Source organism: Bos indicus x Bos taurus, chromosome 9 (genome assembly GCF_003369695.1).
Source record: "Bos indicus x Bos taurus breed Angus x Brahman F1 hybrid chromosome 9, Bos_hybrid_MaternalHap_v2.0, whole genome shotgun sequence".
NCBI classification, from domain to species: Eukaryota; Metazoa; Chordata; class Mammalia; order Artiodactyla; family Bovidae; genus Bos; species Bos indicus x Bos taurus.
The window spans coordinates 103,802,600-103,829,895 of NC_040084.1; the positions used below are offsets into that span (position 1 = coordinate 103,802,600).

At 49.6% G+C, this 27,296-nt stretch overlaps 1 protein-coding gene across 22 annotated transcripts in view; it reads right to left on the reverse strand.

Moving 5' to 3' along the window:
• Positions 1-27,296, reverse strand: part of WDR27 (WD repeat domain 27) — a 171,957-nt gene that overhangs the window by 138,932 nt on the left and 5,729 nt on the right. For 14 of the 22 annotated variants that reach the window (XM_027552077.1, XM_027552074.1, XM_027552082.1 and 11 more), the window contains exons 2-15: positions 26,028-26,223; positions 20,034-20,175; positions 18,342-18,466; positions 17,947-18,060; positions 16,575-16,626; positions 15,974-16,044; positions 13,651-13,759; positions 12,478-12,574; positions 10,294-10,394; positions 9,435-9,502; positions 9,104-9,225; positions 8,923-9,002; positions 2,892-2,970; positions 274-351 (exon numbers count right to left, since the gene is read on the reverse strand). In XM_027552077.1, the coding sequence (XP_027407878.1) occupies positions 274-351; positions 2,892-2,970; positions 8,923-9,002; positions 9,104-9,225; positions 9,435-9,502; positions 10,294-10,394; positions 12,478-12,574; positions 13,651-13,759; positions 15,974-16,044; positions 16,575-16,626; positions 17,947-18,060; positions 18,342-18,466; positions 20,034-20,175; positions 26,028-26,216 (1,427 nt within the window). In that variant the 5' untranslated portion in view covers positions 26,217-26,223. Of the gene's footprint in view, positions 1-273; positions 352-2,891; positions 2,971-8,922; positions 9,003-9,103; positions 9,226-9,434; positions 9,503-10,293; positions 10,395-12,477; positions 12,575-13,650; positions 13,760-13,897; positions 14,450-14,989; positions 15,609-15,973; positions 16,045-16,574; positions 16,627-16,878; positions 17,422-17,946; positions 18,061-18,341; positions 18,467-19,701; positions 19,974-20,033; positions 20,176-22,469; positions 22,546-26,027; positions 26,224-27,296 lie in introns of those variants that run through there. The other 8 variants (XM_027552087.1, XM_027552086.1, XM_027552085.1 and 5 more) reach the window with 7 other exon arrangements.

The window sequence follows — 27,296 nt, forward strand, 5'->3', positions numbered from 1 at the left end:
AAAACAAAAATTAAATGTTTCTAAATAGTTGAGGTGGTAAAAACAGCAGCAGGTCTGAAAAATGATTAATATGAATTAAATTTAACTAAAAGAACAGATAGATACAAAAATAATATATATATATGTGTGTGTGTGTGTGTGTGTGTGTACATATACATATTTACACACAGGTACTTAAAAGGTCTTATATATGTTTGAAAAAAATCAAACTATCTAAAGAGTTCCTCCAAATTATCTCAGATTTACTTGGGATGCACAAACTAGGTTACATACCACCTGTAATTGTTCTTGCATTTCGAAGCTCTTTTACCATCATTTTTAAAATCAGTCTTTGGTGAAAACATAGTTGCACTGGGGAGAGAAGAACTCTATGTCATTCAAAGATTAAAAGTTCTAAGCTTAAGAGACCTACTTTGCAGTGAAAAAATAAACATAATAAATAAATAAACATATATAAACATAAATAAACTAACTTGGGCTTCCCATGTCCCAAGTTAGTAATAAACTGAACATTTAATCACTGTAATTTTGACAGCTATTCCTCTAATTCTATATCCATATCAGCTATTTCACTAATGGGGACATAAGTGTATTTGTGTATTAAAATTCTGGAGAACACTGTGCTATTTTCCTACAAATTTTGGGTTCTTAGGCAAAAAACTAAGATAATCACTTTGCAGCCAGGCATGCAGGGCAACTCCACATTTCAGCTTCAGGTCTGGAGCCCTGGGAGAGAGACAGGGGGGTGGGGAGCTACATTTGCTGCAGACTCTGCAAGTGCACTGGGCAATGACCTGGAGCAGGCCTGGATGAGGCAGGTGAGGACATGGACATCTGCCTGTGAGGACCAGGCTGGGGTGGGGCTCATCCCACCCAGAGCACAGGGTCTGGAGAGGCTGTGTGAGGGCAGTGGGAGCTGGGTGAGGTCCAGGAGGAGGCAGCACCCAGGCAGGGAGGCAGGCAGTCCCTCAGCCTCACCACCTCCCCGCCTGTCCTCACTGCCTCGGGGACGTCACAGTGAAACACATCCTCACCCAATGACCCCACCTAGAATCCCCTGTACTTTTTCTAGGAAGTTCAAACCCTGGGACTAGTACTTAGGACTGACCACCGCCTGGTTCCTCCTCCCCCTGGACTCCCTCACAGGCCCCACATGCAAGACCCAATCAAGTAAAGTGAACCCAAGGAGTCCACACTTAGCAGATGGCATCACCACTGAGCCAGCACACAGGCTCAGGGCCTGGACTAGTGTGCGGTTGTACTGAGGCATGAATCCAGGATCTATCTATCCACCACCCACCCATCCAACACCCATCCATCCCTCCACCCAGCCACCCAGCCACCCATTCATCCCTCCACCCAGCCACCCAGCCACCCATCTACCCACTGATTCATACACCCACTGATCCATCCATCCACCCACCCAGCGATCTGTCCATCTGCCCACCCACTCACCCATCCACCCACCCACCCATCCACCCACACATCCATCCACCCACTCACCCACCCATCCAGCCAGCCACCCATCCATATCCACCCGCCCACCCATCCACCCACTCACCCATCCACCCACACACCCATCCATCCACCCACTCACCCACCCATCCAGCCAGCCACCCATCCATATCCACCTATCCACATCCATCCACCCACTTACCCATCCATCCACCCACTCACCCATCCACCCACCCATCCATCCACCCATCCACCACCCACCCATCCAACACCCATCCATCCCTCCACCCATCCACCCAGCCACCCATCCACCCATCCATCCCTCCACCCATCCACCCAGTCACCCAGCCACCCATCTACCCATCGATCCATACACCCACTGATCCATCCATCCATCCACCCAACCATTTGTCCATCTGCCCACCCAGCCATCCGTCTACTCATCCATCCATCCATCCACCTATCCACACATCCAACCATCCACCCACCCATCCACCCACCCACCCATCCATCCACCCACCCACCCATCCATCCATCCACCCACTCACCCATCCATCCACCCACTCATCCACTCACCCACCCATCCACCCATCTATCCACCTACCCACCCACCCATCCATCCATCCACCCACCCATCCACCCATCCATCCACCCACCCACCCATCCATCCACCCACCCACCCATCCACCCATCCATCCACCCACCCACCCACTCATCCATCCACCCACCCATCTACCCATCCATCCACCCACCCATCCACCCACCCATGCACCTATCCATCCACCCACCCACCCATCCATCCACCCACCCACCCATCCATCCATCCATCTATCCATCCACCCACCCACCCATCCACCCACCCACCCACCCATCCACCCACCCACCCATCCATCCATCCACCCACTCACCCATCCAGCCACCCATCCACACACCCATCCACCCATCCATCCACCCACCCACCCACTCATCCATCCACCCACCCATCTATCCACCCATCCACTCACCCATCCACCCATCCACCCACCCACCCATCTATCCACCCACCCATCCACCCATCCACCCATCCATCCACCCACCCACCCATCCACCCATCCATCCACCCACCTACCCACCCACCCATGCACCTATCCATCCACCCATCTATCCATCTACCCACCCATCCACCCATCTATCCATCCACCCAGCCATCCACCCACCAATCCACCCACCCACACACCCACCCATCCAGCCAGCCACCTATCCACCTCCTGCATTGCAGGTGGATTCTTTACCAACTGAGCTATCAGGGAAGCCCCAAAGTACATAGTAAGCACTCAATAAACACTACTGCCGCGTCTGTTCTGCGATGGTGTCATGCTGGGGTCCACACACAGACATCCATCCACACCAGCACCTGCGCCCGGAGGCCATGGTCTGTCTCTGGGTGGTCCACTCACCATGGGGCAGCCGTGTAGCCCGACGACCGTATTTTGCTATGGAAAACCAGCGGGTGGTCCTTCACAATGCTCCGAGCAGCTGCGGGAAACATGGTTACAGAAGAAGCAAGTCACTAACACAGCTGCTTCACAGTGGATAGGACAAAGCTCTGCAGAGACAGCCACGTTCTCACAAGAGGAGTCAGTGCACACCCTACAGACTGGAGAGGCTTCATCCCTGACGACAAACCAGCCCCACCAGCAGAAAAGGAAACTGAGGGCGCTAAAAGCGCCAGAAAACAACAAAAGCGTGATTTTCCTGCTTAAATGACCTGAACCGCAGTGTTTAATCCTGTGTGTTTCAGATGCTCGAGGGCCAACACGTCAGCCCTTCCCGCAGCGCCAGTCCCTCCGGCCACGGCTGCAAGAGGCTGTCCGCTCTGGGGTGAGACAGGCCACGCAGAACGCGGCCGGTGGGATTCTGTCCACAGGCCCCTGAAACCCGCAGCGTGGAGCAAGCGCCTCTGTGCCGGTGCCAGGCACAGCTCCTCTACGACAGGAATGCAAGTCTCTTAAGCCAACCAAGTGTCTCTCTTATGCCTGAGTTTATCACGACACAACAGTAAGAAAGACCAGCCAGCAGAGCATTTTAATGGCGAGGAAACACGGTACCCTGTTCTTAACACCCTGTAAGCGTCCACGGCCCAGCTGGCTGGTTAGAGCTCTGACACCTCGGGAACTTACCACCGACACGGACATGTCCCGTGGGTGCTTCCAGACAGAATAAAGTCCTGCCAGAATTACTCATTTTTATGTATATTTGATACTTGCTATTCAATATGAATATTCTGTACAATACTATGAAACAGCTTTAGGAAATGGATAATTACATAATATTGAATACTCCAAAAACAGTTCTCTTTTTTAAAAGCAAAGAAACTCAGCTCTGCTTTTGGAACTATTTCAAATGTGATAAACTGAGACATATTCCCATCGGAAGCTCAGGGAACCCCACTGGGCACAGAGGCCCCGAGGAGGGAGCGGGGCCCCCAGAGGCCCTCGGGAGGGACTGGAAATCCCAGAGGGACCAGGAAACCTTGCTATTTCTATTATGCTTTTGTAAGAGGAGGGGTGCAAATTTTGAGATTACAGAATCACTATAAATCAGTCATCTGTAATATTCCATATGAATATTTTCTAAACAACACAGAAAGCTATCATAAAAAGTCAAAGCTTTAAAATTTCACCAGCCCCTGGATACAGAGAAATTAGAATCTCTGGAATAAACCTCACTGTTTATATGGTTGCTCTCACTAAAGTTTTGTTTTCCAATCTACATGTCACTTAGCTGTGAAGCATAGTACAGCATGTACGGTCGTCTGGGACAAAACGATACGTCCTAGTAGGGCATTCCCCGTCGGTCCAGTGGTGACTTCCAGCGCCAGGTTCAAACCCTGGTCGGGGAAGTAAGATCCTGCAAGATTCTTGCCATGCAACCAAAACAACAGAAAAACTTGGACAAATTATCATTCAAAACGATGCACGCACCCGTGTGTTCACAGCAGCACTGCTCACACAGACAGGACACGGAGACAACCCAACCGCCCCTGGACAGATGAACAGATAAAGAAAACACGGTGCGTTCACACAGCAGGATGCCACTCGGCCGTGAAAACAGTGACATAATGCCATCTGCAGCAACATAGACGGACCTGGAGATGACACTGAATGAAGTGAGTCAGAGACGGTGTCATGTGGCATCACTCACGTTTGTCATCTAAAATACGACGCAAACGAACCTATTCTCAAAATAGAAACATACTCACTGACATAGAGACCAGAACGGTGGTTACCAGGAGGGCCGAGGCGGGGAGGCACAGACTGAGAATTTGGGGATATTACATTTAGGGGGCATCCCTGATGCTTCAAACAGTAAAGAGTTCGGTACAGTTAAGTCGCTCAGTAGTGTCCGACTCTTTGCAGCCCCATGAACAGCAGCACACCAGGCCTCTCTGTCCATCACCAACTCCCAGAGTCCACTCAAACCCATGTCCATCGAGTTGGTGATGCCATGCAACCATCTCATCCTCTGTCAACCCCTTCTCCTCCTGCCCTCAATCTTTCCCAGCATCAGAGTCTTTTCAAATGAGTCAGCTCTTCGCATCAGGTGGCCAAAGTATTGGAGTTTCAGCTTCAACATCAGTCCTTCCAATGAACACCTAGGACTCATCTCCTTTAGGATGGACTGGTTGGATCTCCTTGCAGTCCAAGGGACTCTCAAGAGTCTTCTCCAACACCACAGTTCAAAAGCATCAATTCTTCAGTGCTCAGCTTTCTTCACAGTCCAACTCTCACATCCATATATGACCACAGGAAAAACCATAGCCTTGACTAGACAGACCTTAGTAAGCGTCTTTTAATTTCATGGCTGCAATCACCATCTGCAGTGATTTAGGAGCCCAGAAAAACAAAGTCAGCAGCTGTTTCCACTGTTTCCCCATCTATTTCCCATGAAGTGGTGGGACTAGATGCCATGATCTTCATTTTCTGAATGTTGAGTTTTAAGCCAACTTTTTCACTCTCCTCTTTCACTTTCATCAAGAGGCTCTTTAGTTCCTCTTCACTTTCTGCCATAAGGATGGTGTCATCTGCATATCTGAAGTTATTGATATTTCTCCTGGCAATCTTGATTCCAGCCTGTGCTTCCTCCAGCCCAGCATTTCTCATGATGTACTCTGCATATAAGTTAAATAAGCATGGTGACAATATACAGCCTTGACGAACTCCTTTTCCTATTTGGAACCAGTCTGTTGTTCCATGTCCAGTTCTAACTGTTGCTTCCTGACCTGCATATAGGTTTCTCAAAAGGCAGGTCAGGTGCTCTGGTATTCCCATCTCTTTCAGAATTTTCCACAGTTTATTGTGATCCATACAGTCAAAGGCTTTGGCATAATCAATAAAGCAGAAATAGATGATTTTCTGGAACTCTCTTGCTTTTTTGATGATCCATCAGATGTTGGCAATTTGATCTCTGGTTCCTCTGCCTTTTCTAAACCCAGCTTGAACATCTGGAAGTTCACGGTTCACGTATTGCTGAAGCCTGGCTTGGAGAATTTTAAGCATTACTTTGCTAGCGTGTGAGATGAGTGCAATTGTGCGGTAGTTTGAGCATTCTTTGGCATTGCCTTTCTTTGGGATTGGAATGAAAACTGACCTTTTCCAGTCCTGTGGCCACTGCTGAGTTTTCCAAATTTGCTGGCATATTGAATGCAACACTTTCACAGCATCATCTTTCAGGATTTGGAATAGTTCAACTGGAATTCCATCACCTCCACTAGCTTTGTTCGTAGTGATGCTTTCTAAGGCCCACTTAACTTCACATTCCAGGATGTCTGGCTCTAGGTGAGTGATCACACCATCGTGATTATCTTGGTCGTGAAGATCTTTTTTGTACAGTTCTTCTGTGTATTCTTGCCACCTCTTCTTAATACCTTCTGCTTATGTTAGGTCCCTGCCATTTCTGAGCCCTTCTTTGCATGAAATGTTCCCTTGATATCTCTAATTTTTTTGAAGAGATCTCTAGTCTTTCCCATGCTATTGTTTTCCTCTATTTCTTTGCATTGATCACTGAGGAAGGCTTTCTTATCTCTCCTTGCTATTCTTTGGAACTCTGCATTCAAATGAGTATATCTTTCCTTTTATCCTTTGCTTTTTGCTTCCCTTATTTTCACAACTATTTGTAAGGCCTCCCCAGACAGCCATTTTGCTTTTTTGCATTTCTTTTTCTTGGGGATGGTCTTGATTCCTGTCTCCTGTACAATGTCACAAACCTCCATCCATAGTTCATCAGGCACTCTGTCTATCAGATCTAGTCCCTTAAATCTATTTAAACAGTAAAGAAACTATCTGTAATTCAGAGACTTGGATTTGATCCTGAAGTTGGAAAGATTCCCTGGAGAAGGGAATGACAACCCACTCCAGTATTCTTGCCTGGAGAATTCCATGGACAGAGGAGCCTGGTGGGCTACAGTCCATGCAACAGCAAAGACTAGGACAAGACTGAGTGACTAACACACACACACACACACACACACACACGTAACATTTAGAACGGATAAACAACATAGTCCTACTGAATAGCACAAGGAACAACTACATCCAATCTCCTGGGATAAACCATAATAGAAAAGAATATTTTTTTAAAGAAATATATAGATATATAAATATATGTGTGTGTGTGTGTGTGTGTAAAACTGAGTCACTCTGCTGTACAGCAGGGATTCGTACATTATAAATCAACTAATACTTCAACTAAAAATAAATTTAAAATAAAATTAAAAAGTCTTAAATTCCATTTTAAGGGGCGATCTAAGTAAAACATATCTAAGAACAAAATGTAAATGAATTTGGTTAAAAAAAGAAAGACAGTCCCAAGTCTCGTTTCATAGCAGGTCTCCACACAGAGGTCTGCTATCAGCTGACGCTGGGGAACGTGGTCCTCCGTGCAGCTGACAAAACCAGGTGACCTAGGGTATGAGGGACGGCACTGCTTTTAACAGAGTTCACCCTGCAAGTACTCTGCCTCGAGTGGAAACATAGTTAGGATTTTGGAATACTCTCTGAACAACCTAGTATTGTTCCAACTATTAGCAATTTTAATTAATATTTGTTAGTCCACAAGTATTTCACAAAGAATGTTAAAAGCAATCTATACATAACATAACATTATTTGGGGTATTATTGAAGAAAATGATTCAAAAAGACTTTTTATGTTGCCCAAAGTTATAGAGTTACTTACTGCCACTGAACTGTACACACAAGTATGATTAATATGGTAAATTTTATGTAATTTATATTTTACTACAGTAAAAAGTACACACAAGAAATAAGTGAAGAGATGTACACTGCCATATTTAAAATAGATATAAAGGGAAAGTGTTAGTCACTCAGTCGTGTCCGACTCTTTTTGACCCCATGGACTGCAGCCCACCAGGCTCCTCTGTCCATGGAATTCTTCAAGCAAGAACACTGGAGTGGGTAGCCACTCCCTTCTCCAGGGGATCTTCCTAACCCAGGAATTGAACCCGGGTCACCTGCATTGCTGGAGAAAGCAATGGCACCCCACTCCAGTACTCTTGCCTGGAAAATCCCATGGACCCCATACAGTCCAAGGGGTCGCTAAGAGTCAGACATGACGGAGCGACTTCCCTTCCACTTTTCACTTTCATGCATTGAAGAAGGAAATGGCAACACACTCCAGTGTTCTTTCCTGGAGAATCCCAGGGACAGGGGAGCCTGGTGGGCTGCCGTCTATGGGGTCGCACAGAGTCGGACACGACTGAATCGACTTAGCAGCACCTGCATTGCAGGTGGACTCTTTACCGTCTGAGCCACCAGGGAAGTCCCTAAAATAGATAAACAACAAGCACCTACTGAATAGCACGGTGACAGACTTTGTTTTCTTGGGCTCCAAAATCACTGCAGATGGTGACTGCAGCCATGAAATTAAAAGATTAAAAGATTAAATTAAAAGCCTGCTCCTTGAAACAAAAGCTATGACCAACCTAGACAGCATATTAAAAATCAGAGATACCACTTTGCCAACAAAGGTCCATATAGTCAAAGCTATAGTTTTTCCAGTAGTCATGTACAGATCTGGGACTTGGACCATAAAGAAGGCTGAGTGCCAAAGAATTGATGCTTTTGAACTGTGGTGTAGGAGAAGACTCTTGAGAGTCCCTTGGACTCCAAATAGATCAAACTAGTTAACATAAAGGAAATCAACCCAGAGAAACCACTGCCAGTATTTCTCATGTTTTGAATTCCTACGAATTATACCCAAGTCATGAAGAAACGCCCAACATATTCCCCACCACAAAAACTATGTCAGAACACATGAGAGGCAGAGAAAGGAAGGAACAAAGGAAGAAGAAAGCATTGAATTTTCACCTCGATGAACGTGAATCCGCAAACCGACAGAGTGAAGCTGAACAAACGTGACTCAGAGGAGGAGCTGCCCCACATCCTGCGTTTCAGACTACGTTATACTCACCAGATTGTTTCTGAGTAGCCTGCTTGGTTCTTTTTTCCTGAAGTCCCAAGTACAGCGGAGAAGTCGGTAACACACAGGAGCTGAAAGAGAAACACAACCCTGGTCTGTGAGAGCAAACATGCGTGATGGAGTTGTTTCAGGGAAACGTGCATCGTAAAGACGGTTTCGCACGACTCCGCACCTGGGCAGCACCGACAGGTCCGGTCCCGGGTGGGGGCGCTGCTGAGACCGCAGCAGAGCAGCAGGGTCCGCCTCCACCAGCGCGGTCTCGTTCCCAAACATGGACGTGAGCAAGCAGAGGGCCTGCGCAGACGGGTTCAGAGAATCGGTCATGGTTGTGGGCACTTTAGTTGTGCTAATGGGTGCCCTGTGCAGACGCGTGTGACCCCTGAACCTTCACACACAACCTCACGCGGTGAGCACCCGGGAGAGCACGTCGGAAGAAGGGAGGATAAACCGCAGTGGGTGGGCGCACCGCCCCGGCCTTGCTCAGGGTATGGCTCACGACTCACCTCACCACCACCGGTTCTGCTCGCCACGGCGCACGATCCAGCAACCTGAATGCTGAGGCTCTGGAAGTCTTCATTCCCGGCAAAGAGAAAACAGGCCACACATAAGGCCATGAGATGCTGCCTGCACACGGGCCGGGGCCGGGGCGGTGAGGACAGAGCACGCAGGCCGCTGCCCGTGCAGAGGTGCCCTGGCGTGAGCCTGCAGACCAAGCTCCACACGTGGCCGCAAGAGTGCAGTAGGCACAGCGTCCCTGTGAGGACACCAAGCCAGGCCGGGCACATGGAGTGGGACCTTAACGGACAGAAAACCAACCAGGAGGAGGCAGGCACGGGCGCCGGGGCCAGCAGAGGCTACCTGTTTAGACAGACGACAGGGAGGCAGCTCCCCAGGAGGAGGGCCCGGACCAGGACGCCGGAGCCCTTGGGGAGTGGGGCGAGGGCCAGGCCGTGTGCACGTGGGGCAGCGGGCAGCAGTCCGTCGTCTCCCCGCAGCTCAGGGGCCGGTGGGGACCGAGCCTGCAGGCGTGCAGATGCCAGGACGGGCGAGGAGTCTGTCACTCAGCCCCACAGCTGCGATGGTGACCAGGCACCGCAGCAAGGCTGTGGTGGGGACACAGGGCCAACTGCAGGTCCCGGACATGGCTGGGCCCCAGGAGGAGGGGGAGACAGAGGACAATGGGTGATGGGGTGTAGCAGGGGCTCGGGGGTTCCAGGACAGCCAGCGTGGTGCAGTTGACCAGGAGCCTGGTCCCTGGGGGTCAGTGACGGGCACCCACCGTGACCCCCCGAATGTCAGACAAAGGAAAACGTTCAAGTTACATACTATCTGTATCAAAGATTCTCTGAAGGTAGATCTTACCCTTGTAATGTAAAACAGCCTCCAGTTCAAAGCTTGACAAGTTAAATATGAGCAAACCGGTGGAGCTTCCAATCCACAAGCAGCGGGCAGTCTCAGAGAGGCTGATTCCAAAAGGAAGAGAGAAAAGCGTGTGCTGACCGTCCCCCTCAGCCAGGGCGGCAGGGACCCCGGGCCTCGGGGAACCTGAGGGTCCCCTGCCCGAGTCTTGGGTGCCGGCCCCATCTCGGACGACCTCTAGCATGTCCCCCGGGCGGGTTTCCAAGGCCCTACTGTTGAGAGGGTAACAGGCAGGAAGGCCAGGGGTCTCCAAATGGAGGAAATAGGCTGCAAGTATCAGACATTTCTCTCTCTCTTAAGCAGCAGGAGGAAACAAACTAGCGATATTTTTTCCTTCTCTATACAAATGTAAAAGGAGGTTTCTCTTAAAATACTGTGTTGTCATAATAACACCTGGTTTCACCTGAAGTTAAGTATTCTCAAACCTTGAGTTAACCAATGCATTTTTCTTATGGAAATGTTTGTCTTAAGCTATGTTAATGTGCTATGCATTTACCCCAGACTCTGTCTTCAAGTTGGTTCCACCTAATGGCTCAGAATCGACTTGACAAACCAGTATGTTATACTCAGATATTGTTCCCCTAATCTATGTAAACGAAACTATTTGTATGGTGATCTGCCCTTCTACAAGATTCATGTCAGTTGTTTTATGGCCCCTGGGATGAATCATATGATGCCAAGATTATCCCAAAATACATCTTATGGGTGAGGGGCCTGGTGCCATTCTGAGTTTTAAGACATTCCTTTCTTTCATTGACAGACTGCTAGTGACTATATAACATCCAGCTGAAGACTAGCAGGGGGGTACTCTTTCTGCCCCCTTCTGATGCCTATTTCAGAAGCTTTCTCTGTCTCCTTTATACTTTAATAAAACTTTATTACACAAAAGCTCTGAGCGATCAAGCCTCGTCTCTGGCCCCGGATTGAATTCTTCTCCTCTGGAGGCCAAGAATCCCAGCGTCTTTTTGTTCAGCAACAACCTTTCACTGTCCAGGGAAGGCAGAACTCAGAGGGCCACAAGCTGGGCCTGACTCAACTGTGACCTGAGGCTTTCCTCTCCTCTAAGGTCACCAGAGGGAGGCACCTGTGGCCTCCGCGAGACCCCCACACAGGTGGGCATCCCTGCCAGAGCCCCACACCTGTGCCATGGCTGCGCCTGAAGACCCTGCTGAGCAGAGCTGACGAGGTGGAGACTGACTGACAGTGGCGTTCACACCAGGATGGACGGATCTGCCGCTGCGTCTTTGTTTTCTGATGTACAAACTAGACCCAGGCTGTAAACTGACTGGCCAGCCTCCTCTGGCTTCGCAGACCTGGACTCAGAGCAGCTTCCTCAGGCACACCTGAGAGCAGCACACCTCGGCCACTGGGCCTCCAACAGCCCCCACTCCCTGGGCTGCTCATGGGTCCTCAGCCTCCAACACCAGCCCCAGGGAGACCACGTGGGCCTGAGCAGAAATAGGGTCACTCTCCCTGAGCAAAGGTGGGGACCCAAGGCTTCAGACCCCCTAGTCAGCTCAAGTCCAGGCCAGGCAGGGGCCCTGAGCAGACACAGCTGCCTGACGGGTAAGCACAGCAGGGCTGCAACTGCACCAGCCACCTCCTCAGGGCTCCCACCCCAGCAGGACCAAAGGCAGGCCTTAGTCAACGCCAGAGCTCTCTGCAGTCTGTGTGGAGCCAAGGGGAATGAAATCATGATGTATTTGCTTAGTCAGAGTAAAACAGTGGCTCCCTGTCATTGCCAAATATTTAAAATACTTCTATAAAACAAGAAATAACTAAAATTCATTTGGGGTCAAACTTAAAGGTATGAAATATGGCACAGATGGCAGAAGTTTAGGATGAGTTATGATAATGTCACCCTCTCCCCTATTACAGAAGTCAAGATCAGCCTCAATGGGTGAAGTAAATTAAAAATAATCTCATTTCCTTTATTAAATATAGTTAAAAATAACTGATCAAGATTATCAACCTTAAGGCTTAAAATATGCAACTCTAAGAACACTTACAGTTATTATTACTCATACAGACAAAAATAGTTTGGTTTTATTTTAATCGTTCTAGAAAAAATGAACCTAATCTGGGAGGCTTTCTCCAGAAGGGCTTGGTGGAACTCACAGTACTCACAATGCACAGCCACAGGCTGCCAGGCTCAGGACAGGAAGGGCCACTTCAGTCTCTTCTCCCGTTTCTGGGGCCTTCGTGGACGGAGGCTGACCACCTTCTATGGACAGAATTACTGACAATCTGAGATGTGACATTAAAATGACTGGTCATGGTGAAGGCTACCAGCTGACCCCACGGGGCACTGTGGGAGATGCATGTTGTTGGAGTAACTCAGACCGAGTCAAGAAAAACCCTTGGTCTTGTACATTATAAAGCACAAGGCTGGAAATACAACTCAGACCCTGTGTCATGAGCCTGCAAGGGAGGGAGATGGAGTTTCGAGGACAGACCTGCAGAAAGGGGGTGGGAGGAAATGGCTTAAAACTAACTGTGGGTTCTGAAAGCGGGCTCAGGATCCACCGTGTGTGTTCGTCGCTCAGTCGTATCTGACTCTTTTCAACCCCAAGGACGGTAGCCCACCAGGCTCCTTGGTCCATGGGATTATCCAGGCAAGAATACTGGAGTGGGTTGCCACTCCCTTCTCCAGGGGACCTTCCCAACCCAGGACTCGAACCTGGGTCTCCTGCATTGCAGGCAGATTCTTTATCATCTGAGCCACCAGGGGAAGCCTAAGATCCACTAGATAAGGGCAATTTCTGACCCACTTTAAGAAGAAATAGCTTAAAGCCATTTACTAATACATATGTTATATGTGTCTCACACACTAAAGAAAGAACACAACAGTGATAAACGAGAAGGGGAGCAGAGCAGAGACACGTGTCGTGCAGCATGGAAACGAGCAGATGGGTGCCCACGACAGACAGCCTGCAGCCCAATAAACAGTAAAAACGTCGGCTCCTCCCGGGGTGGTGGCAGACATTCAAGTACTTGACCACTGGGACGGGTGGAGGGTGACAAGCAGAAGGAGGGGCCGGGCCAGCCAAGCAGACTCAGCTGAGAAGCCCCGGACTCCTGGGTGGCCCTGCTGCGACACCACCCGTGGAAGCCAGGAAGCGCTGGGTGGGGGAGGGACAGGACCCTCTGGGCAGTAAGATGAGCCCCCACCACCCCCACACCATCTGCCCCCCATGTCCTGCCTGGTTCCAGGTCCCCGGCTTCCCCTCTCCCCCACCCCTGTTCACAGGGGCTTTGACTTCCATGGCAGGGTCTGCAGGGCATCACCTGGCCACGTACCTGGCTTGGACTCTGCCCTCCTAGTGGAGAAACTCTCTCTCTTTTTCCTCAGGTCAACGTGCGTCACACAGCGGTAATGGTGCCCTTCAACCAAACTGAAGATCCAGAGCTGGAAAAGCAAAACACGTCTAGCCAGGCTGGAACATGTCTAGACAGGCGTGAACACATCTAGACAGGCAGGAACACATCTAGACAAGCGGGAACACGTCTAGACACACAGGAACATGTCTAGACATGGGACTCTCACCAGATATGACCATGAAGAGCAGGCGGTCAGTGAAAAGAGTGAGCAGGGAGCTGACAGGATGAGAGATGGCCCTTCAGAGGCCCCTAGCTCTTCCCTTGTGACCTCCAATACCCTCCCCATCCCCGACCCGGGAGGCACCCCCCTACGGGCACAGAAGTGCATGGCATGACCCCGAGGTCACATGTCTTATGCACAGCATGGACCGAGAGCAGGTGTGCTCCTGCACCCAGCACTGCATGCCGGCCTCTCCAACACAGCATCGTGAGTACAGCCGACACATCCCTGGAGACAGCTCAAACAGGTGATGGCAGCTGTCTTGCTGTATCTCACTGTTCACTGAACCCACGGTAGGCAAGGTGCAAGCTCTCTGGAAGAATTCTCAAGGCGTCACAGGAACTGTAAACGTGTTTGTTCTCTCCGGGCTGGTGCGGCGGCCGTAACGCAGCCTCAAGGCTTTCCAGATGGAACTTACATGTGCTTACCCGACAGGAGTGGCCCACGGCCGAGCAGGTTCTTGGTGACGCGCGTGCACACTGCTGCAAGTGAGCTCGGCTGTTACATAATCATATGTACAACACGTGGGGTTTGAGAGCCTGACCACCGCCATCTTGGCTAATTTTGCTCTTTCCCTGTAGCGGTCAGCTTTGTCAGAAAGGAAGCAACTATCTCAGCTGATGCAGTAATGTAACAAGAAGCTGACGTTTGGCCTTGGACCTGGCCCAGCCCAGGTGCAGAGCTCCTGGAACCCGGGGGTTCCTGCTCGTGGAGGGACCCAGTGCCGCTGGCAGGTTGCTGGCCTGACCTCTGGGACCCTCAGTTTTCTTAAGGATGGGGGCTGGTTGCAGGGAAACAACCCCTGACCTCTGGAGAGGGGGGCTAGATGGCCTTCCATCACTCACAGCCAAGGATCAAATCAACGGTGCCTAAGCAATGAGGCCTCCATAAAAATCCCCAAAGTGTGGGTTCAGGAGCTCCAGGCAGGTGAAAACACCTCCCTGGGGAGTGGAGCCCCCTCCCACGTCCTGGGAACAGAAGCTGCTGTGCTAAGGCCCTCCCAACCTCACCCCCGCAGCTCTTCATCTGGCTGCTCACCTGTGTTAACAGATGGAGGGAGGAAGCGGTTGTGGGAACCTCCAATTTGCAGCTAAGTCAGACAGAAGAGGTGGGTGACCTGGAGACCCACTCCCTGGGACTGGCACGGGGTGGAGAGGATGCAGGCTCATGGGCTCAGCCCCTAACTGCCTCCAGGCAGATGGTGCCAGACCAGGTCAAGGCAGGACCCTGCTGGGGTCGTGGTAACTCGTTCCTGGCGGGGAGCCCCCGCATCTGGGGATGGAGCGCCAGCAGAGCTCAGGGTGAAAGCAGAGGCTCACAGGAGGAAGGCTGGGTGACGGCCTAACACGGCATCCCCCCGAATCACGCCAACATCCACTCTCTTTACAATGTTTATCTGCTTTGGCCGCGCTGGGTCTTCAGTGCCGCGTGGGCTGTTCTCCAGTTGCAGAGAACAGGGGCTGCTCTCCAGCTATGGTGCACGGGGTTCTCGCTGCAGTGGCTTCTTCTGCTTCGAAGCACAGTCTCGAGGTACACAGGCGTCAGCGGCTGTCCCCGCGGGCTCACCAGTCACGACTCCCGAGCTCCAGAGCACAGGCTCAGTAGTTGTGACTCATGGGCTTAGTTGCTCCGTGGCATGTGGGATCTTCCCAGATCAGGGATCAAACCTGTGTCCCCTGCCTTGGCAGGCAGACTCTTTACCACTGAGCCACCAGGGAAGTCCAACAGCCACTTTTAAAAAGAGAACAGTATCCATAGCTTGCAAAGCAAACTTCAATTGTTCACCTAAAAACTAAGTTTTAAAAAAGACCAAGTACCTTCAGACCTCTCAAAAGGTATAACGCTGACACTAAGGGCTGTACCAGCCTTTACAGAAGGTCGCGTTTCCTGCAGCCAGGCCACCAGGCACCAGCAGGTCTGGCCTCAGCCAAGGATAAAAGCAGCCTTGAAACAGACGCCTTTGCGCACACGTTCACCCGTCACAGTAACGTCTGAAAGCTGGAGTTGCACAGAGGCTCTCACCTGGCCGTCCGTGCAGCCAGCCACCAGCTGCTGACTCCGTGGGTCCACAAGGAGACTCAGGAGGGGCGCGGCTGCAGAAGGGAGCACAGGGTCCTTAGCTCGGACGCCGGCCGGTCCTGCTCAGCACCAAGCCCACCCGTGTGATCACACTCTGGGGTCACCGGCACCAGGGAGAGTGTGGGGAAAGCGCCCGGCCACCCAAAAGGGCTCAGGAGCGGTACACGGCCCACCCAGGCCAGCCCCTCACTCCTAGCCGCGTCCGCTGGCTCTGTCGGCAGAGGCCGCAGCGCTGGGCCTTGCTTCCAGGCAGCAGCGGAGGCGGACAGCACTTTTCTTAGGGCCGCCAACATGATTTCCCAATTTTCTGAGACACAAGAGGCTCTGACTCCAAGCATCTACTTAATTTTAAGTTAAAAGTTTCAGAAGGATTAACTGTTATGTGAACTCTTTCAACATGTGGAGAGATAGTAGACAAGCATGAAACACTCTCCATGAGTGACACTGAGACCGATGGACGGGGCAGCCCTGACTTAAAGATTAACATGTGAACTAGGATGAACTGTGTGCACAGCCTGCTCACGGGAATCATGCCCCGAGTTACCTGTTAACACTGATGAGCTGTATATCAGCGACCCCATACGATGGTCCCAAACCTTTGGACAGACACACATTTCTTTAGAAGAAGCACAAGCATTGCCATTGTTGCTACAGCTTGAACGAATATTCTACCCAGCTACCAATTAATTTATGTGAATGGTTATCTAAAGCAGAAAATAATAAGGACATAAGTAACAAAACTATAGAAACACAGTAGAAGACATCAGAACATACAGGAAATAAACACTTCCAGAAACATCAACCTATGGGTTTGGAAGACGCAGACAAGACAAGGTTGGGAACATTACCAGCACTTCAGCAACATCTCGAGATGGGGTCGGAAGACTGGAAAGGACCAGTTACGTGGAGATGGGCTCACACCCCTCTTCTGCAAACAGCAGCTCCAACCCTCACACACCCTGCAGGCGAGGACGCCAGCACCTCACCTCACAGAGAAGCAGGGCTCAGCCCAGCCAGCCCTCCACAGCAGGGAGCCGGGGTTCCCCTGGTGAGCGGGGAGCTGGGGTTCCAGTCCCGACTGCTGCCTCAGAGCGGGGAGGGGACCTCTGTCAAGTAGGTGGCAGGAACTTCAAGGCAACGAGGGAAGTATTTACAGACTCCCTCCTCTCTCTGTCTGCAGACACCTGCTACCTACCCTCCATTTCCTTCAGTTACAACATACGACGTCCTCACATCTCAGCCAGCTAATGACCACGATGAACTGACTGCGAGGTGGATGAGGCCTGAGCCTGCATTTAGAGTTACTCTCCTCTCAAGCCCCGGAGAAGGCAATGGCACCCCACTCCAGTACTCTTGCCTGGAAAATCCCATGGGCGGAGGAGCCTGGAAGGCTGCAGTCCATGGGGTCACTGAGGGTCAGACACGACTGAGTGACTTCACTTTCACTTTTCACTTTCATGCATTGGAGAAGGAAATGGCAACCCACTCCAGTGTTCTTTCCTAGAGAATCCCAGGGACGGGGGAGCCTGGTGGGCTGCCGTCTATGGGGCCGCACAGAGCCGGACACGACTGAATCGAAGCAGCAACAGCAGCAGCCTCTCAAGTCCAATTGAGTTCTGACTGAATCTTCTGCTATTGGAAAGCGGCCTCAGGGAACACCATGGAGGTGAGTTAAGGTGCCAGTCCCTGCAAGGCCCCCGTTCCAGGAGGAGGGTCCCCACCAGACTCTGCCCCCTGGAGTCAGCAGATGGTGCTGTGGGCACCGGCTCCCCACACTCGCCTGGTGACCGGCCAAAACGTCAGACTCAGGTTGAGGGCAGTTGTCCCTCGGACATTTCACGTCTGGCAGCGGCCAGGAACCAGAAGCAGAGCGCAAAGCGTTCACACGCCCCAATGTTCTGACGCCCGCCCCATACCTTGAAGCTTCTGTCCTCGGATGCCGAGATGAGGATGTGTGTCTGCCAAGCACAAAACTCGGCCGCGGTCACTGGGCCGTGGTGGCCATCCAGCTCAGCCAGCGGGGACCGGCTCTGGGGATTGGTGAAGGAAGGCCAGGCACGGAGTGCCCTGGTCATTATCGTTATTAAGAAGCTATATGAATCTCACAGAAAATAGTTTCTACATAATCCCCTCGCCCACATGTGAAACTTCCTGCATATAAACCTGGAAGCTAAAACTCAGACGCCCAGCCAACAGGGAGTCCCGGGGAGTCCCCGGCCAACACCCTCACAGAAGCAGGCCCAGCGAGACGCTCTGCCGAGAAGAGGTGGGAGGGGCCCACATCTGGGGCCCGTGGCCCAGGGGACCTCACCTCAAGGTCCAGCATCAGTACTCTGCTCCCCGCACACACTGCCACCACTCGATCGTCGGGACTAAGCCTCAGACACAGCACCCTTCCCAAGAGGGTGCCGAGAACAGTCCCCCGAGGAAGTCGCCCTGCAGGGAGTTTGGTCATCAGTGTCGGCCTGCCAAGGCCACTCAGCAACGCCCATGATGACCTCTGGGAAATGCTGACAGCAAAATCCTCTGCTATAGAACTGTGTGCAGAAGAGTGTGAGGTTTGGTCTGATTTTGGCTCTTCAAGAGAATTAAAAACATTGGAAAGTTCTTCTGGAAATACATGGAACCCAGGGATTGGCCACAGGGAAGTGACTCCACGTCAGGAAGGATAACGTGTCTTGGGGAACTACCCACGTACACACCCTGGGCGAGTTATGGGTCCCAACCCTCCCGCCTCCTCCCTGCGGCCACCCTGGCTCCAGACCCAGCCATTGACCGGCCATGGCCTGTGTCAAGCAGGCAGAAGGGAAGCTGTGCCCACCTGAGCCTCAGTTCCAGTCCAGAGCCCCTCCACCGCCAGGAGGACGAGGTGTCAGGCCGGCCTGCAAGCCCCACAGTGATGCTGCAAGCCAGCCTGCAGCCTCACCTTCGAGTGAGGTCACTGGGCCAGCCCGCCCCTGGGCAGCAAAGGCTCAGTGCCCACCGCGGTCTGGCCCAGAGACTGAAGCCACTTGTCAAGACGAGAGCCCACAGGAAGGAAAACGTGCACCCACCCTACTGCTGCTCCGTCCTGGGGGCCCCCACACAGATCTGCCGCGACACACTCAGCAAGTGCTCGTCCCTCCCCAGGCACCCTCAGGCCTAGGACACATCCAGGAACCTGACAGAGAAACCCCGCCTCCAAGGTAACCTTACAGGGTGGACAGGTAGGAGGCATTTAGATGCCAGTAAGCAAAACAAATAAGCCAGCTCCCCATTTGTTCCACCGATCGAGGCATCTGCCTCAGCACTAGCACCACACTGCCTGGGAGACTGCAGCTCTGCAGCGTAGTCTGAAGTCAGGAGCCTGACTTCCTCCAGCTCCATCCTTAGTTCTCAAGGTTTTCTCCGTATCGCTCATGTTTCCATACAAATTTTTAAATTATTTGTTCCAGTTATGTGACCCACCCAACTCTTTGACTTCACCTGATAAAACTCTCCTAACATCACTGAGCTCCAACCACACTGGGCTGGTTCTCAGCTCTTCAATCAGCGGCTCCTGCTGTGACCCTCCTCCTCCAGCTCAAGGCCCGCCCTGCAGAAGCCGCAGCACTGAGCAGGTGCTACCGCATTCCCTGCCCACACTGAGGTTCCTTTCCCTGCTCACTGCCCACCACTGTCTGCTGGCTCACCTGTTCCAGTCTGCCTCCCACACTGAGCTGTAGATTCACTACTGTCTCAGTAAGCGAAGAATATTTCAACTTGTCAAGCTGTTTTCAGAGTTCCACAAAAATCACCAATTTCAGAAACAGACAGTCTTCAGATGAAAATTAATGAGCCTATGGTGTCAGCCAAGGTCAGCAGTTCTGAGGGGCCCGGTCTACTTCCCACAGAACATCCAGCTTAGACACCAAGTTTCAAGGTTAAAGGCATCAAAAATGATCCCCAAACACCCTGTGTCACCAAGTGCATGTAGAACGAGTCGTTCCCTTTGTGCATTTCAATGTGTTTAAAGCCCCGTCACCTTGCAGCTCTTCCTGTCTGCACTCATCCAGGCTCCACACCAGGACACAATCTAGCGATGCAGAACAGACCAGAAGCGGGCTCTCTCTGCTTCCAAATGTCACGGCAGTGATGGGCTGACGGTGTCCTTTTAGGATCATCAGCTGAAGAGAGTAACAAAAAACAAAAAGACCATAGATTATACAAAACATTTTTTAATAAAAAAGAATGTAACATAACCTCAATCCTAAGAAATTAAATGGATTGAGTTCTTTAAACATGTATTTCATATATTCATTTATACTTCTATTACTATTAAAATTACTGTTCATGTACCATTAAATTACTCTCTTGGGTTAAGTATTTCACTGTTACTCAGTATTACTAAGTTCAGTTCAGTTCAGTCACTCAGTCATGTCTGACTCTTTGCGACCCCATGAATCACAGCACGCCAGGCCTCCCCGTCCATCACCAACTCCTGGAGTTCACTCAAACTCACATCCATCGAGTTGGTGATGCCATCCAGCCATCTCATCCTCTGTTGTCCCCTTCTCCTCCTGCCCCCAATCCCTCCCAGCATCAGAGTCTTTTCCAATGAGTCAACTCTTCGCATGAGGTGGCCAAAGTACTGGAGTTTCAGCTTTAGCATCATTCCTTCCAAAGAACACCCAGGGCTGATCTCCTTCAGAATGGACTGAGTATCACTAATGGCACACAAATCAAATGATTACCTCTTCCTTCTATTTTTTCCCTATTGATTAATTAACAATGCACATGGCATCCCTACTCCATGGCAGAGGGGTGACAGATGTGCTAAATACTGAAGGATAAGGACAGTGACAAGGATTTGGCAAGAGGAGCTGAGAAAGCAAAGCGTGTTTACGGAACAGCTGGTATGAACAAAGCAAGAAGACAAAGCTGGAGGGAGTCTAGGCCACGTGCTAAAGCCCTGACAACCACATAGGGAGCTAGGATGGAGCTACAGAAAAGCACAGGCCAGCACTGTGCACGCAGAAGAATGCAGTGACCAGGGCTGGTTTTTCAGGAACACACATTTCTGAAGGTTCAGAAGAGAGACAAGGGTGGGGCACAGAGGAACCAAAACACTGCAAAGGAGACACCACGGAGGCTTGAGCCAAGGAGGCAGAGTTGGAGGAGGGAGGGGATGACAGTGGACTGAAGGGATGAAGAAAAGACAAGAAGAGACAGTCAGCAGTATGGCTGAGACCCCGTGTGAATACAGAACAAGGAAGAGAGGACACACCAGGGGAGGGTGGGGAGTCGGTGTGGACGCAGCACAAGGAAGAGAAGACACACCAGTTAAGGGTGGGGACCGTGGTGATTGCCCCAGGAGGCAGAGGTGCTCTCAAGCCAACCTCATGTGGACAGCATGCCTTCTGCTGTGAGAGCTCTGCCTCAAGTGGGAGGCCCAGGAGAGTCCCTCCTACGCCCATGGCAGGTGGGTTCATCTGTACCAACCTTCCCGTGAGAAGGACAAGATAAAAGAGACACACTTTGCCAAAAAAAAAGAAAACATTTTCTCAGACATCAGAGAGTAATGAAGGCAACGAAGAATTCAGATCAGAGAAGAAGAAGGCTGAGAGGAAGGATTCCAGCACCAAGGCTGCTTCTCTGGTGAAGACAGCTACGCTCCTGACTCAGCACTTGAGAAGCAAGGTACTTATGGGGCTGGGGCACAGAAATGGGGCAAGTAAATGCATTACTGTCTGGGCATAAACAGAGCAATCTTACTGGGAGAAGAGCAAAGAATTCCATCCCGCTACAAAGTACTTCTGAGAATAGACTCAAAAGCCATAAGGTTGACACTCAGTACTTCTTCCCTTTAAAATGTAATGGGTGGATTTTAACAAATTTCTTTTTTAAAAAAGAAATACAGCCTCCCAAGGTGGGAGGGAGGGACATGTTGCCAATTCTACCAAATGTCTTTCAGAAAACAGAAGAAAAATTAGAGGAAACACTTCTTTTCAGAAGAAACAGAAGGACTACTTCCTTGCTCATTCTCTGAAGTCAGCATTACCTGGATACCAAAACCACACAAACTCATGACAAGAGAAGAAAATCACAGATCAATATCTCTCATGAACAGACATGCAAAAATCCTCACCAAATATTTAAAATATTACCAAATCAAACCAAACAATTTATAAAAAGAATTATAACCATGACCAAGTGGGGTTTATTCCATGTACACAAGATTGGAAAATTATAAAAGTCTGTGGAAAGAAATAAATGAAGAACTAAATTAATGGAGAGATGGTCCATGTTCATGGATATGAAGACTCAATATTATTAATATGTCAGTTCATCCCAGCTTGATCTATAGATTCAGTATAATCCAAACGAAATCAACAAACTTACTCTGAAGTTTATTTTGGCGGGGGCAAAAGACACAACAGCCACAAAATATTGTAAAATAACAGGTGGAGGACTGACCTACCTGAGTTCAAGGCTTACTCTAAAGTTCCACTGATCAAGACTGTGTGACGTTGGCAAAAGAAAGGACAGACAGATCCCTGGGAGAGAAGAGAGAGCCAGAAACAGTCAGCAGACCATTCATAAAGAAACAGAGGCAATACAGTGGGAAAAACGAAATACTTCCAAAGGCAACACAGACACACTCCAGACGACTTGCGTTTGGCAAGGGCTTTTTAGATAAGACACGAAAGACATGACCCATGAAAGTAGGAACTGATAAGCTGGACTTCATTAAGACTAAAATTTTCTGCTCCATGAAAGACACTGTCAAGAGAATAAAAACAAAAACCATAGGCTGGGAGAAAATATTTGCAAAAGACATATCTGATGAAGGACTGTTATCCAAAACATACAAAGGCTTCTTAAGACACAAGGAAACAAACCACTCAATTGAAAATGGACAGAAGAGCTTAACCTCAGCAAAGAAGACACGCAGGTTCCAAGCGTGAAGCATAAGTCATCAGGGAAATTCAAGTTAAACAGCAGTAAGGTACTACTGTACACTCGTCAAAATGGCTAAAATCCAGAATGCTGCTGCTGCTGCTGCTGCTAAGTCGCTTCAGTCATGTCCGACTTTGTGCAACCCCATAGACGGTAGCCCACTAGGCTCTTCTGTCCCTGGGATTCTCCAGGCTAGAACACTGGAGTGGGGTGCCATTGCCTTCTCCGAAAATCCAGAATAGACAATACCAAACGCTGACAAGGGCGTGGAGCAAGAGGAACTCTCATCCTTTGCTAGGGCTACTTTCTTACAGAGTGAAACATACTCATCATACAACTCAGCAATCCTGCTCCTTCGTATTTACCAAAGGAGTTGGCTTCCCTCATAGCTCAGCTGGTAAAGAATCTGCCTGCAATGCAGGAGACCCCAGATCGATTCCTGGGTCGGGAAGATCCCCTGGAGAAGGGAAAGGCTACCCGTTCCCATACTCTGGCCTGGAGAATTCATGAACTATACAGTCCGTGAGGTCACAAAGAGTCGGACACGACTGAGCAACTTTCACTTCACTTCACTTTGAAAATTTATGTCTGCACAAAAACTGATGTTTACCACAGCTTTATTCATAACTGCAAAAACTTGAAAGCAACTTCAGTAGGTGAATGAATAAATAACCTCTGGCCCATCCAGACAAGAAAATATTATTCTGCACTGAAAAGAAATCAGCTATCAAGCCAAGAAAAGACATGCGGAAAACGTCAATGCAAATTACTAGTGAAAGAGTCCATCTGAAAAGGCTGCACACTGTATAATTGCAACATACAGCATTCTGGAGAGGAGAGAACTACAGAGACGATGCAAGATCAGTGGCTGCCAGGGTGAGGGCTTGGGGGAGGAATGAGCAGGCAGAGCCCAGAGGACTTCAGAAGGGAGGGGACGCTGCCTGATGCTATAACAGCACTGGACACCCGTCCAAACCCATTGAGTGCACACGCCAACTCTAAGGCAAACTATGGGCTTCAGGTAAAATGGCATGGATGCAGGCTCATCGACTGTGACAGAGGTACCATGTAGGGGTGCTGACGTGGGGAGGAAATGCATGTTGGGGGGCAAAGAGATAAAGGAAATCTCTACTTTCCCCTCAATTTTGCTGCAAACCTAAAACTGCTCTTAAAAAATAATAGTCTTAAAATACAAAAAACAAACAAACAAACACAAGTATCAAGTAGACTCCAAAAAGAAAATGAACCAAAATTCCAGAGTAAGCAATATCAACAGGGACAAAGCATGTCCTGCCATGTTAATGGAATCACTTCATCAAGAAGATATAAAGATACTGAACATTTACTGCTTAACAGCACTTCAAAACATGGAGCAGAACTGACAGGAAAGAAACAGACAAGCCCACGTTTGATCAGAGGCTTCAGGATGCCTCACTAACTGAAGGAACAAGTGGTCATAAAGAGAGAACTGAAAGAACACACCGTCAACCAACCTGACCCGACTGACACCTGACTGACATGTATGAGACAAGACACACAAGCGCTCACAGCAACTCCCTTTATATAATAGGCAAAACTATATTTTGTCTGTTATAGAATAGCCTCAGTATGCATCACCAGGAGAATGGATCCAGACCAATTACAGTATATCCACATGGTGGAATACTACTCAATAACAAAAAAGAACAAACTGTTGACACATGCAGCAATGTAGATAAATCTCAGAACAATTACTCTGAGCGAAAGAAGTCGGACGAAAAGAGTTAAAACTGCCTGATTCCACTTACATAAAACTCTAGAAAATGCAAAGTAATATAAAGCTTATATTTAGAATACATAAAAAACTCTTTCAAATCAATAAGATAGATAATTGAGTAGGAAAAAAATGGCAAGAGACTGAACACATATATCACAAAAGAGAATGGCCAAATGAGCACATCCGTAATAAATGTGCTCAAAGGCGTTAAAGCTCACCAATTGTCAGGGAACTTCAAATCATAATTAAATACCAGTACACTCACAAGGAGGGACAAAGTTAAAAGAACAAAATGTGGGTGAGGATGCGGATCAACTGGAAGTCTCACCCACCATGTGAAGGACAATAGGTTGGAACAATCACTTTAGAAATCCGGGCTTAACTTTTAGACTGAATAGATGCACTCCTTAAGACTCAGAAATTGTATACACATGTGTATCAAAAGATATATAAAAAAAAAGTTTGTAGCAATCAAATACGGAAACAAACCAAATCTCCAATAATAGTAGAACAATAAAGTGTGGTCTAGCCACAAAACAACACTGCACAGTAACTAAAATGAATGTGGATGACTCTCGGAAACATGAACTTGGTGAATCAAAGAAAGCAGCAAAAAAGAACGTGTACTGCATCACACCATCTATAGTAAGCTCAAACAGCAGCAAAACCCACCTGATGTCTTTAAAACTCTATCAGTTTGATGTTAAAGACTCTGCAACAGACACAATAAACTCCCTTAAATGCAGTATTAAAAATATGCAAAGTAAAAATTAGAAAATGAAGTGAAGTCACTCAGTCGTGTCCGACTCTTTGTGACCCCATGTTCTGTAGGCTCCTCTGTCCATGGAATTCTCCAGGCAAGAATGCTGGAGTGGGTTGCCATTTCCTTCTCCAGGGGATCTTCCCGACCCAGGGATCGAACCCCAGTCTCCCTCACTGAAGGCAGACTTCTTACCCTCTGAGCCACCAGGGAAGTGGCTCAAGAACTGGAGCCCCAAGAACATATGAATGACCATGGGCATTTTTTTTATTTACGAAAATAAAAAAAATTTTTTAATCTAAAAATCCAAAAGTTCGATTTGTCTTGATAGTGTTAAGATGAACTTTTCCTTGCTTATACTCTTATTCGAGAAGAAATTTTAAATAAAGTGATTCCAGGCAGTTTACGCCCTAAAAATCAAACCTTGTATGATTCGTTTCGTTAGCGTTTTCCCCCCAGAGCTGGTAGCTGAATCCACAAAGAGCAGAACCGTGCCAGCAGCGTCAGAGAAAGAGCAGTGACGGCAAGTCTCTGTGACACAGACACACGCGTAACTCCCACACCTGGTGAGGAGGCTCCTCCGTGTCCCATATGCAAAGTTCGTTTCCATCCAAAGGGAAAGCACAGGACTGCCCACTGCAGGCAAGCTGAACGTGGGATGCAGGCTTCATGGAATCCACCAGGAACTTTTCCACCACGATATCACCCGCACGGCCATCCTTCCTGGAGGAAACCTCTTGTGGTTCTTCCATCTTCCACCTGGAGCCCCAAGAACATATGAATGACCATGGGCATGATGCTTAATGCAGACCACAGTCTGTTGTTTATCCCCAATCACCAGTACGATCACACACACCCGTCACACCTCCTGACTCATCTCCCCTCTTCTCCTTCAAGAAAGAGAAAACAGAAGCCCTGACCACTCCAGAGTTTCCCGGCCATGACTGCTCTCTGCTCCCACAGGCTTTCAAGTCATGCAGACCTGGGCTCCAGTCCTGTGGCTCCCACTGAACAGACCCACAGAGACGTGGGGTGTCTGCGGCCCCCGCTGGTAACAGAGGGAATGCCACCCTCGCAGAGGCCTGGTGATCACCAGCCCCGAGCCGCAGCTCCAGATCACGGCCAGAGTCAACAGCTGTCACCAATGAGGATACAAAGTCACCTCCTACGCTGGTTGGTGGAAAACTACAGAATACATTGCTGTCTACTGCTCATCTGGGATCCAGTCAACTATTCTACAACATTCTGTCATCCGAGTTGACTATCTCGGATAACGTAACCACTGGTTCACTGGCCGTGTCTTATAAAGCATAAATCAATGAGACATGGACGGAAATAAATAGAGTTTCAGACCCTGTCCCACCTCACAGTTAACAATTCCCTGTCACCAGCTTACATACGAGGCAGCAGCTCCGGGTTACCCTGCTTCCGCTCTGCCCCACAACCCATCACAGGCTCCCTGTGCACCTGAAACCTAGGGACACGGCCACCAACAGAGCCAAGAGCAAGGGCCTGACCGCCTGGCACCAGGCTGGTCAGATGGACTTGGAACCCAGGCCTGTGGCCACCAGGCTGGCTGTGTGGACTTGGCCTGGACAGGCCTCATGGGGAAGTAGCAGTTAGGGCAGGACTCTGTGGGCAGGGACCAGCAGAGACGGGAAGGGGGCGGAAGGTGGGGAGCTGATGCTCTTGAGGGCAGTCATGGCTCGGTGGCCATTGAACTGATCATGGAGCAGGGTCATCCTGACGCTCACATGACCCTGGGGCACTTCTGGTGGTTGCTAAACAAAGAAGCGAGGCAAGGAGGGTTGGCATTCAGGAGACGCATGGTC